General features: G+C 55.0%; 1 protein-coding gene across 1 annotated transcript; it reads right to left on the bottom strand.

The window, feature by feature from the left end:
- Positions 1-816: 816 nt before the first annotated feature.
- LOC107161001 (urocanate hydratase-like) lies at positions 817-12755 on the bottom strand. Its single transcript, XM_015507555.2, is given in 15 exon segments — positions 817-1049; positions 1379-1500; positions 2410-2482; positions 3307-3404; positions 4086-4265; positions 4562-4624; positions 5511-5599; positions 6391-6561; positions 6630-6696; positions 7855-7916; positions 8056-8184; positions 8666-8725; positions 9250-9343; positions 12269-12410; positions 12749-12755. Coding segments are annotated over 15 exon segments (1590 nt in total).
- Positions 12756-12981: the final 226 nt, after the last annotated feature.

Here is a 12981-nt window from a genome sequence, read left to right as displayed (position 1 = left end):
AGAAGTCATAAGATTAAGGGTGTATAAAAGGGACACTGTAAAAAGATTGGGGAAGCCTCTGCATCACAAGGGCTTGGGATCAATAGGCTCTGCAGCCTGCAAAATGTGGTTTTCAAACCAAAGATCCCATAGGCAGAGGGTGAAAAAAAAAATATATATATAGGTGGTATCTAAGGGGATGCAGATGTTCCCCACCCCCACCCACCTTGTAATGGGGGAAAATGAGAAATTAATTTCATGAAAAGGATCCTTTTGCACTTCCTGAATTAGTGGATGTTGGAAATTGGAATAAATGCCAGAGATGCACTTATCCAGGTGTGTGTGTGTGTGTGTGTGTGTGTGTGTGTGTGTGTGTGTGCATGCTCTGGACCTTGAAGGCACATGTCCAGAGCCCCAGGAAAAGAAACTTATGCAAGTCCCTGGATCCTGGGGTCCCCACCTCTGGGAATTGATCCTCAGGCAAAGGAAGCAACCACAGCAAAAGTGTCCCAAGGATTGAACCCAGGGGTGCTTAACCCCTGAGCCCGTCCCCAGCCCTTTTTCTATTTTATTTAGAGGCAGGATCTCCCTGAGTTGCTTAGGGCCTTGCTAAGTTGTTGAGGCTGTCCTCCAACTTGCAGTCCTCCTGCCTCAGCCTCCTGAGCCACTGGGATGATAGGCTCTTTTTGATCCCCGTCCCCCAGGAACTTCCTATTTTTGAGGGTGTCAGTACCATGTTGATTTGCTGGCAATAGTTCACAAGGGGTTCCTGTTCCTCCACATGTCTCCCCAGCCACCTGGTTTAAGGTCCCAGGCTTCTGTATCCATCTCTCTTTCCTAGGGCAAGGTGGTGGCCACTGCCCCTCCCAGGGGCTCTGACATGGTCACATGTGGTCCTGTGTCTGTGCCCTGTGAATGCTCATGCAAGCAGGATCCCAAATCAGCCTCCTCCAGGAACATCCAGTTCTCCCCTTGGAACCCAGAGGGATGCCTCACCAGGTGGTGCTTGGCCGCCTCGAAGATCCAGCGGACATTGTCCATATATTGTAGTTTCACAGACTCCATCTTTGCTGTAGAGAGGAAGTGGGGTGGCATGGGCAGAGGGCACCCCTGCCGGAGTCCTGGGCCCTCCTGGTCCAGGCTGCTTGCTACAGATGCCTGCTCTGACTCTGTCCCCAAATCCAGGGGTCGAGGCCAACCGTACCCTGGAACCTCTGACATGGTAAACCTTTTTGTCTACCACGCCGATTTTCTCAGGCCTTTTGTCACAGTACTGCAAAGCTAACGAATGCACTGGCTTCCTGCTAATTCCACCTGGAGGATCCTGACCCGCACAGCGGAGGACATCTCCTGGGGAGAGTGTGTACCTATGGCCGACCTCCCCACCCCAGGACATTACCTCCCTCAGCGATGGCCTTCTCCAGCACAGATGTGGCTAGCTGATCCATGACAGCCAGGGCCTTGGGGTCCCTGGATGTGCAGACCCAGTGGAAAGGCCCGAATCCCTGGGAGAATATGTCCCTGTAGGGACAAATGTCTCTTCAATGGTGTGTGTGTGGGGGTTCCCAGGCTGATGGCACCTCTGGCCAGGGCAAGGGGTGCGGCCCCGGGGAACACACCAACCAGAGGGACCAGAACAAGAACAAGCAGCATTCATCTCAAACTGCCATCGGTGATTTTGGTCCAAAAAATTCCACGTGATTGCTGTAAAATGACGGGAAAACCCATCACCAGGTGCGAGAGCCGAGAAAAGAGCCCACGTGGGCTTTGGTGCTTGCCAGGCTGGGTGGGGGCACCTTCCCTGGGGGTTGTCCCCCTGCATCCCTCCCCAGGCTGAGCCCAGCTCCATGCTGAACTCGAGAAGGTGACCTTCACCTTTTTTGTTTTAAAAAATATTTTCTAGCCAGACAGGGTGACCCACATCTGTCATTCCAGCAGCTCGGGAGGCTGAGGCAGGAGGATCCCAAATTGGAGGCCAGCCTCAGAAGTCTGTGACAAGGACAAGGACTGAGGATGGTTCAGCGCTCGGCCCTGGGAGAAAACTCTGCAGGGCCGCCTGGGGCTGCCTGTGCCTGCGGTGACCTCTCTCCAGGGTCACAAATTCCCACATTTGTCCCCAACAGCACCACAGAAGCCCACTTAAGGGAGAGGCTCTTGAAGTCTCCGGAGCTCCGAGAAAGGGACCTCACTGTCCTGCCCCTTGGTGGCCGCCTGTCTCCTCACCAGGTCCTGACAAAGTCTCTCGGGGCTTGGTTCCTTGTCATCGTGGGAACCCTGTGACCTAGTACCTGGTCGCTTTGAGGCTACATGAGGGTCTCACAGCACATGACCTTGAGGGTGGTTGGTTGGACCCAAATGCCATGTCCCAGGCCCTGAAAAGGACTGGGCTGGCACTGGATACCTGGAACTGTTGGCCACCCCGTCACTTACCCCATAATGTGCTGGACGTCGGAGGGGTAGCGAAATTCTGTCTTATTGGCCCCCTTCTTCTCCACATCTGCTCCTACGGACAGAATGCCCATCCCCAGGGTGAGCACCCACATGGCCACCACATGGTGACGTCAACAAGGGGCTCAGGGAAAGGCTGGAGAAGGATCATCAATGTGATTCTTTTTTTAAACAAGTCTATGTACAAATACAGCCAATAAACCCTGTGTTTACATATATAAATATAATGCAATAATTTAAAAAAGTAATAATAATAGCAGGGTGAGGTCGCGCACGCCTGTCATTTCAACAGCTCAGGAGGCTGAGGCAGGAGGATCGCGAGTTGGAGGCCAGCCTCAGCAACTTAGCGTGGCCCTGAGCAACTCAGGGAGACCCTGTCTCTAAATAAAATATAAAAAGGGCTGGGGACGGGGCTCAGTGGGTAAGCGCCTCTGGGTTCAATGGTTCAATCCTTGGTAAATAATAATAATAATAATAATAATAATAGCAGATAAATGGAGGTCTCAGCCTCCTGAACTGCTTGGATAACAGGCGGGAGCCACCTAGCGGGCCCCCCGTGCATCTTTGAGCACCTTTGGACCCTCTGCTCTGTGCATGGATCTCCTGTCTTAGAAAGAAGTTTGCATCTTGAAAGAGGGAAATTGCAGGGTCAGGGACAGGAGCTCATCCCTGAGTGTTCCACCTGCTCTCTGACCAGCAGTTAATGTTCTTCAACTACGTGGAGAAACTGAGGCCCAGAGAGGCCCAGCTGCACGCCTGGCAGGACCAGCTTCTGGGAGAAAGGCCCTGGTAGAGGCTTAGGGGAAACTCCCAGGGCGCTGGCTCGGTGGAAGGTGCAGCAGGAGGAGGGGACCCTCCCGGCCCTTCCCTCTGGCCTACCTGCTCACTGAGCCTCTAGGAGAAAGGTGTTGCAATAGTCCCAAAAGAAGAAGTTCTCCTGGGCCAGCCGGTTGATGGCCAAGACGTGCCTCCTCAGGCTGCAAGGGAGGGGCCTTGGCTCCACCCCGTGTCCCCACCCTCCAGGCCCCGCCTACCGAGCCCTCTGGGTCCTTCCAGGGTCCAAGCCCTGCAAGATGCCAATGCCCCCAAACTCCCCTGACTGGATGTATGTGCTGGGGTGTCCCTGTTGTCTGTCTAAACCCTCCTCACCCAGGTGACAGCCCCCAAGCAAGTACCTCCTGGTCCCCAAGCTCATAGGGGACCAGAATCAGCGGGATATTGGGCAGGGATTTTGCAAATTTTTTTTTTCTGGTCTCAGGAATGGAACCCAAGTGTGCTTAATCACTGAGCTCCGTCTTCAGCCATTTTTATATTTTATTTAGAGACAGGGTTTCCCTGAGTTGCTTTTGCTGAAGCTGGCCTCCAACTTGAGATCCTCCTGCCTCAGCCTCTGGAGCCGCTGGAATGTCAGGCGTGTGCCACCATGCCCGGCCAAAAATCTTTTCATTTGTCCCCAAGCATTCCCAGAGTTAGGTGAGCCCGTGACCCCATCTGACAGGAGGCAGAGACTCAGGGATGTTAAAGTCCTGTCCAGAGTCCTGCAGCTGACCACTGCTGAACCAGGGGACAGCCTTTCATAGTGGGCAGAAGGGGTGGGCTGTCCCTGCCCGAAATTCTTGCCGCCCCCCCCCTCCCCAGCAGCCCTGGGCCTCCCCCACCTCTTCTGGACCAGGCCTTTGAACTCAGCAGGGTTGGAGGCCATGAGCCTCTGAGCCTCTGTGAAGCCCAGCTGCACCGGATAGTAGTCGCCATTGAAAGGGTTGTGGCAAGATGTCTGGTCCGAACCTAGGTCCACCAGGAGCTCCCCTGTGGTGTCCAGTTCACGGACCAGGCACTCCCTGGGGGAAGGGGTGGGTGGTCAATGCAGGAAGGGTGTGGCTCCGTCCTTGGGGATTGGAGGCTGAGTTGGAGGCCATTCAGAGGGAGCTGCACCCCGGTTCCCACCCATGCACCCCGCCAGCGGAGCCCACCGCCCCTGGTGAGGACCAGTGTGAAGGCTGCCAGGGACTTGGGAGAGGACGAGGACCATCCGTCTTGCAAATATCTGGCCAGCTGAGGGATGCCAGCCTGATTGGGTGCAGGTGGGGGGTGTTCTGTGGAGTCCCTGAGGGTGCCCAGCCCACCCCTCACTCACCAGAGATCCACCACGTTGCCATGGTAACCGAGGCTGAGCACCTCCTTCTTTTTTCTCGATTCCCTAGAAGGACCCCAGAGCAGAGCAGATGGCAAAACCGAGCGGCCCACAGCTGCCCCACCCCCCGACAAACTCAAACCCCTCCCCTGGGACTCTGTCCTCTGTTCAGGACACACAGTGTGTGTGTGTGTGTGTGTGTGTGTGTGTGTGTGTGTATAACCCCTGAGCCCCGTCCCCAGCCCTTTTTCTATTTTATTTAGAGACAGGGTCTGGCTGAGTGGCTTAAGTCCTCAGCTAAGTCGTTGAGGTTGGCCTCCGACTGGCGATCCTCCTGCCTCAGCCTCCCGTCTCTGGGATGACAGGTGTGCACAACTCCTTCTGAGGTGGCTCAGTGATTTAGGGCATTATGACTCTCAGCACTCTCACAGAGATCTCTATTGCCCTCCTGGGTGTCCTGAAATTATATGATTCTCTAAAGACAATTCTCAAGATTGTTTGGGGGAAACAGGAGGACGAGAAAAATCAAAGCTGATTTTGGCAAAAGGAAGATGAGCATGGATCATAGGCCCTGTGGGCAGCAGAGGTGTCAAAAGCAACAACAGGCGTGTCTTGAGCTGTGGCCCTACTGAGTGTGTAGACTGACTGTACTCTAGACAGAGAGAAGCCTGTGGCAACCAGACACCTCCTCTTCCTCCAGAGGGCGCTGTGGTGCACGCCTGTCATTCCAGCAACTCAGGAGGCTGAGGCAGGAGGACCCGCAAGTGTGAGGCCAGCCTCAGCAATTTAGAAAGAGACTGGGATGTGGCTCAGTGGTAGAGCACCCCTGTGTCCCCTCCATGGTACTGCCAATAGATAAATATCCCTCCCATGATGTGCCAGCTGTGGCCGGTCCCAAGGCCACCCAAAGCAGCCCAGTCCAGCCCCCTGCAGCCCAGTACCCAATCCTCACCTGAGTCTCTGGATGCACTGGTCCAAGCTGTCAGTCACTTCCATTAGCCACCCTTTCTGGTGATGTTTGACAAAAGCTGCTTTATCAACCTGGAGCCTTGAGACACAGGGCCACTCAATGACAAATTGCCCCAGCATGTCACCCTCCATTCAGAAGGTGTCCTCGCCCATGCAAACCACTTGCTCTTGTAATAGTCTCAGGAGACACAGTGAGGTCCCTGCATACTGTTCCCCCTCCTGGCTCCCTTCCCAGCAGAGCCCAGCTTCTGTACAGGGTGACTCCGCACAGTCCTGGGGACAAACCCACCCACAGTAATCACAGAACACTAGCCACCGGTCCCCTCCTGCTTCCTGCGTAAGAACATCTGTGTGATCCAATACCGACCAAGGAGAAAAAAAGAAGGGGTTTCAGCTGGGTGTGGTTGCCCTTGTCTGTCTTCCCAGGGGCTCCGGAGGCTGAGGTAGGAGGATCAAAAGGTGGAGGCCAGCCTCAGCAACAGCGAGGCCCTAAGCAACTCAGGGAGACCCTGTCTCTAAATAAAATGCAACATAGTGCTGGGGATGGGGGTCAGGGGTTGAGAGCCCCTGGGTTCAGTCCCTGGTACAGAAAAAGAAAAAAAAGAAGAAGGAGGAGGGGGAACAGGAGGAGAAGGAGGAAGAGGAGGAGGAAGATGAGGAGGAAGAGGAGAAGGAGGAGGATGAGGAGGAGGAAGAGGAGGAGGAAGATGAGGAGGAGGAGGAGAAGGAGCAGGAGGAAGAGGAAGAGCAGGAGGAGGAGCAGGAGGAAGAGGAAGAGCAGGAGGAGGAGCAGGAGGAGGAGGAAGAGCAGGAGGAGGAGCAGGAGGAGGAGCAGGAGGAGGAGGAGAGAACAGAGAGCTCACCTCTGCAATCACTGCAATGCAGCCCAGGATGACCGCCACCTTGGCCTGAGCCCCACTCATCCCACAAATCCCCGAGGTGACGAAGACCTTCCCAGCAAGGTCCTCCAAGCCCAGGTACCGATGCCCAGCATTGAGCACCATCAGCAGCAGAGAGGACAGGTAAGGTCCCCGCTGCCCACTCCCTGTTCGTCCACGTCCTGGGACCCAGCCCCCTTGGCCACAAGTGCCCCGATCCTCACCATGGTGCCGTGGACGATTCCCTGGGGACCAATGTAGCAGTAGCTGCCAGCTGTCATCTGCCCGTACCTGACCACAGAGAAGCGGGGGAGGGGGGGGCAGGGCGCTGCACCAGGTGACAGGCACAACTTCCCTGTTTTTGGAGGCTTAAAGTGAACGTGGGACTGTCCCCAGGGGTAGCCACACATTCTCCTTTAATAAGAAAAAGGTGCTGGTGGCTCATGCCTGCTATCCCAGCAACTCGGGAGGCTGAGGCAGGAGGATCGCAAGTGGGAGGCCAGCCTCAGCCACTCAGTTCATTTGCTACAGCGATTATCCTAGAGTGACATTCCCCGAGCCACAAAGATGTACCGGGGCAGGATGGTCATGTGGCATTATTTATGACTCACACCAGGAGGTGAGAGGGTAAGTGGATCATGATGTCCTGGGACAGGTGATGGAAGGACACTCGAGACCCAGGTATTCCTGGAAGGTACAGAGTCCCTGACATCCTGCCAAGGGCAGAAGGTCAAGGTGCAGGGGCAGCCTGCAGTGGTCCCCCTACCTAACGAGATGATCACACAGGGGACACCTGAGATGAGCCAGGGGCCACAGTTGACTGGGGAAGGACAGAGGACAGGAGAGAGGTTTCCATGGCAATTATTCACGATCATGCCCTGGGCAGGCTCAGGAGGAAGCAAAACTCTCCTGGGGCCACAGTGACATCCTGTATCTGTCACCGGGTAGAGGTCTGTCCTCTCATCACGGCCATTCCCTAGTGTCCCCAGGCCACCAGTGCAGGGCCCCAAAGACACCCAAAGCCTCCTTATATAAAATGGTGTATTTTCCAAAAGTCCACACACAATCCTCCCGGATACCTTTGAACAATCTGCAGGTGACACAGCACCCAGTAGAGCTAGGGGCATAGTTGATATATTGTTCCATTTAAGGGATGATGACAAGGGACAAGTCTGTATGGGGTTATCACAGAATTTTTTTTCATTTTTCTTTTTTTTGTACTAGGGATTGAACCCAGGGGTGCTGAACCCCTGAGCCCCGTCCCTAGCCCTGTTTTGTACTTTATTGAGAGACAGGGTCTCGCTGAGTTGCTCAGGGCCTTGCTTTGGCTGAGGCTGGCCTCCAACTCTTGATCCTCCTGCCTCAGCCTCCTAAACTGCTGGGAAAAATGATTTTTAGAGGAAGGCTGGCTCATGGGGGAAAATGCCACAGGAATAAACTGAAACTTACATGGTGACCCCCAGGGCAAAGAGCTTCTCATACTCTGTCCTGAAGGAGTAGATGGGGATGACCTGGAACAGAGAGAGGGGGCAGATGCTGGGGACCCACGGGCTGGGGGCACAGCAGAGAGCTCTCAGAAATGGTGCCCGCCTGGCATCCGGGGCACTGGGCTCTCTTCTCTGCCTCCAGGACCCCTCTTCTGAAACCCACCATGCCATTGGTGATGACCAGCCTCGGGGCGCCAGGGCTGCTGGGGAAGAGGCCCAGAGGGTGTCTGCTGTACATGACCAGCGTTTGATCCTCTGTCATCTTCGACAAGTAGGACATGGTCAGCCAGAACTGGGAGAAGAATAAGAGTGTGAGTGTCTGTGGGTACCTACCCCATGCTGGGTCCCCAAGCCACATCCCAGTGGCCCTGACCTCCAGGTTTCTATTATAGTCCAGGGACTCCTGGGGCCTCCAAAATGCTTCTGCTACCCGTTCTTTATTTTGGGGTACCGGGATTGAATTCAGGGGTGCTTAACCACCAAGCCCCATCCCCAGTCCTATTTTGTATTTTATTGAGAGACAGGGCCTCCTTGAGTTGCTCACAGCCTCGCTTTTGCTGAGGCTGGCTTCCAACTGGGATCCTCCTGCCTCAGCCTCCCAAGCCCCTGGGATGACTGGTGTGCACCACTGTGCCCGGCTCCTGTCCATTCTTAGAGCTAAAAAGTCCCCAGATACTGTCCTGAGTGGGAGTCTTGGGCATTAGGGATCAGGGCCATGGGGGTCTAAACTCTTTCTAGGTTGGGGTGGGAATGAAGCCACATGGCCACAGTACCTTAGCCCAGTTGCTGAACACTTGTCCATTTCCTCCATAGGTGACCAGCTCCTGGGGATACTAAAGAACAGAAGGCATTGTGTGAGAGAGTCCTGAGAAGGACCCGTGGGGATTTGGACAGGGAGAAGAAGGACCCTCATTCTTTGGCCTGGCTCAAAGAGGCAAGGAAATGGGGTGAGGCCCTGGGACACCCACGTCTGTAAGAACGTTGGCTTGTGTGACTGGGGTCAGGGCTTGGGATATATTAGGATAAATATAGCACAAAATCTGTTCCTTTGTATTTTTTTATGTGGCTGTCAGAAAACTGAGCAGGGCACATTGGTGCATGCATGTAAAATCCCAGCTACTTGGGAGGCCGAGGCAGGAGGATTGCAAGTTGAAGGCCAGCTTCTTAAGAAACCCGAAACCACTCCAAATTACAGGCATCCTTTGTGTGACTCTTGAGGTCATCGAGTTACAGCTGGCAGGGGGTTCAGGGACCCCTGCATTTGTCTGGCAGAATCTGCTGAATCGATACTTAAATTCCAAGCACACAAGGTCAGGGTGTGTCCCTGGCGCCAGGCCACGGTGTCCCCAGCCCCTACCTGAGCCACAGCAGGGTCCAGGTAGTTCATGATCATGTGCATGATGGTGGTGGCCGATCTTGTCCGACTGGGGTACTGCTGGAGTGGGTAGGCCCTGCAAGGAAGGTTCAGTCACCGGGGTGGGCAGACCCGGCTCCCCTTCCTGCTGACCTGCAGCATCCACCAGCCCACGGTCTTTGGATGGAACCCACCCAGGGCCCTCGGCCCCTGAGCCCCATCCCCAGCGAGACCGGGTCTTGCTGAATTACTCAGGGCCTTGCTAATTGGTCGAGGCTGGCCTCCAACTGGTGATCCTCCTGCCTCAGCCTCCCCAGCTGCTGGGATGATACAGCCACCATGCCCGGCCCTGTTGCTCCCAAATCAAACAGGAAGGATGGTCTGTGCCCATCAGCACGCACCTTATCTGAATGGTAGGGAGTGAGGCTGCAGACTGAAGGGGAGGGCAGGTGTCCTCCACCCAGTGCCTGCTGTGTGAGTGGCACAGCAGCTAGCTCCTTCTCCACTGGGCAGCCTCAGGCCAGGCACTGGGAGGAAATCCCCGATGCCAGGGCAGAGCCTGAAGCCAGGACCAAGGGGTCAAGGGAAAGGAGAGCCCCAGAGAGGCCATCTTGCCCAACTAGGGAAAGAGCCCAAAGCCCCATGCTCTCCAATCACTCTTTTCCCTTCTGCCTGCCGCGTTCCAGGCCTGCCCCAGGGCCTTTGCACTTACCCTCCTCCTCCCCATCTTCTCTTCAGGTCCCAGAGCAGTAATCTTTCCCCCCCTTTTTTTAATTCCCACACCTCTGAATGTGAGGATTTTTGGGGGGGTACCGGGGATTGAACTCAGAGGCGCTGAACCCCTGAGCCCTGTCCCCAGCCCTGTTTTGCATTTTATTTAGAGACAGGGTCTAGCTGAGTTGCTTAGAGCCTCACTAAATGGCTGACACTGGCATTGAACCTGTGGTCCTCCTGCCCCAGCCCCTCAGATTACACCCGCCTCTGGTTTCTTTAATTTTACTTTCTAACAAAAAAAGTTTACTTCCTTAAATCGATTTCCCAACCTGGCACTAGGTGGCCATGAGGTCCAAATCCCATTCTAAAGGCCACGTGGGCTTCATTCCTGGGCTGGACTTGACATTTCACTAAAGCCCTGGACAAGAAAGACCAGCTTCTAATTCCATAATGTTAATTTGTATCAGATATGTTTTTCTGGGGGTTGGGGATATTGGGGATTAAACTCAGGAGTGCTAACCACTGAGTCCCCTCCCCAGCCCTATTTTGCATTTTATTTAGAGACAGGGTCTTGCTGAATTTCTCAGGGCCTCGCTGTTGCTGAGGCTGGCTTTGAACTCGGGATCCTCCTGCTTCAGCCTCCCAAGTTGCTGGGGTGGCAGATCTCCCTGATTTTATTTTCTTTTTAAGGACATAGAGACATCCTGGGCATCTCATCTGTACTGATTGTGTGTGGAAGGAGAGTTAAAAAATAATAATAACCCCAGTCACAGCAGCTTGGGAAGCTTAAGAAGAAACTTTTATGATATGCCATTTGCTTAGCTTATAAAATAACCTTTTAAAATTGTTGAAAACCAATGAAACACATTAAAAAATAAGCCCAAGTCAATGTGTAAAGGAGGTGGTGATGAGAGTCACAGCATTTGAGGACCAGCTGAAGGCTGCTCACCCCACACCTAGCTGTGGCCCCCATCCAACTCACAGCCCCACAAGTGGACTCCATTCCCAGGGTTTTGTGTCCTTCAAACCAACAGTGACACACAGGAGCAAAGCCAGGGGGCTCAGCCTCCCAGCTCCTGGGTGCCTTTCTGCCATCATAAGTCACTACAGAGGCTGATCACCATCACACAGCCACCACTAGCAGGTCCCTCCCGGCCTCAGTGGCTGAAGGTCCAGACACCGGCTCCCAGCAGGTAGGGGACCCAAGGGTAAAAAAGATCAATTACCCGCTGGACACCTGGGAGCTGAGCCAGATGGGCGGAGCCAAGTGCAGACACGCCGCTGCGATGCCAGCCCCGCCCCTGGAGTAAAAGCCCCGCCCCAGCAGCATCAACCCGGCCCCTGCGGTGCCAGCCCCCCTGCAGCATCAGCCCTGCCCCCTGAGGCATCAGCCCCGCCCAAGGCTCCCAGCTCCCCAGGATCCTCCCTCCCATCCTTTTCCCTGCCTCTTCCCAGCTCCTCCCAGCCCCAACCAGACGACAGCGACCCTCAGCCACCCTCCAAGCACAACCCTGACTTTGGGTGGGGTTCAGGGGAAAGCTTAATGGGCAGCTACCCAAGGGGGCTTTGTCTGGAGAATGGTAGGGTTCCTCTTTTCATCTTTGTGCTAATTTGTATTTTCCACCTTCCTATCCCTATTTCTGAAGCCTTTGCGTCAGGAAAAAGGAGCCGAGTGCGGGGGAGGCTGGGGCTGGAGGATGGCAAATTGGAGGCCAGCCTCAGCAATTCACAGAGGCCCTAAGCAACTTAGTGAGACCCTGTCTCAAAAAAAAAAAAAAAAAAAGGGGTTGGGGACAGAGCTCAGTGGTTAAGAGTCCCTGGGTCCAATCCCTGGTACTACAAAAAAAAAAAAAAAACAACAGAAAAAGTTGTAAATAAGTAGGTTGAAAACTCTATATAGGGCCACACCACTGTCCCCAGCCCCCTTGTGCCGCCGGGTAGGATGCTAGCGGCAGCTTCTGTGCGCATGCACACCTGCAGCAGGCTCTGAAGGCCAGTATTTGGGGCAGGGCAAGGTACACAGGCCCTTTGCTGGCTCTGGGCCATTTCACACTCAGCCCCTTTGTCCTCCCACTAGAGGTGGCCTGTGTGCCAACACTTGCTGGCCCAGTGACATTGGGCTTCAAGATCGTCATCTGCAAAGGGTGATGGTGATTCCTGGCCCACATGGCCTGTACCCTGCTCCCCTGAGAGAGCCCAGCCGCTGGGTGAGGGACTGAGTAGGGGGCAGGAGTAGAGGGTCTCCATGGGGACATCCGAGGGCACCTAGGGGACACCAGGCCCCCTCAGGCTCCAGCTGAATTCTTACCTGCTCTTCTGCAGGGCTGAGGCCAGGGGTCTTGACAGGGGCGTGGGGCACCCCAGGCCAGCGTCCCCGGTTCTCTGGCAGGGGTCGGCCCGAGCACAGTGCCTGGAGGCTGGACATGTCTGGCTGAGAGTCAAGGCCAGTGCTGTGGAGAGGCCAGGAGGAGACTGGGCAGTCAGAGGCCAGCAGTGTTGGGACCTGTAGCCTCAGGGCCACCTCCTCCAGCCCCTCATTGGACCCAGGGCTAGAGGAAGGAGCCACGTGCAGGTCACAGGGGCAAGTCCTTCGGTCCCTGATTGATAGGCGGGCTGCCTGGGTGGTGATGGGGGAGGGGCCGGCTTCCTACTGGGGACAGGGGGTCCCCTGGTCCCTTCCAGTGGGTTTGCCTGGAGGGTGCTGCTTTGTGGAACATGACTCTGGGAAGCTGGTCGGACTCCAAGTGGGGGTTGCTTTGGCAATTTTATGGGGGTGTGACACCGTCACAATCCATGTTGAGTCCCAATGGTCCTGGGAAGGGACACCTGGGTGTGACTCCAGCTCAGCTCCTGACCCGGCCCGTGGCCTTTGGCCCTGTCCCTATGTATTAAGTGGGTGGTAATTAACTGCTCAGGTTGCAGGGGCAGAAAGTGTCCAAACACCCTGTGAAGGGAACAACAATAAGGTCACTGGCTGTCACCTTCCAGGGCTTGATCTTTTTTTTTTTTTTTCCCCAGGGA

Source organism: Marmota marmota, unplaced genomic scaffold (assembly GCF_001458135.2).
Source record: "Marmota marmota marmota unplaced genomic scaffold, marMar, whole genome shotgun sequence".
NCBI lineage: Eukaryota > Metazoa > Chordata > Mammalia > Rodentia > Sciuridae > Marmota > Marmota marmota.
This window is presented reverse-complemented; position numbering and strand designations above follow the sequence as displayed.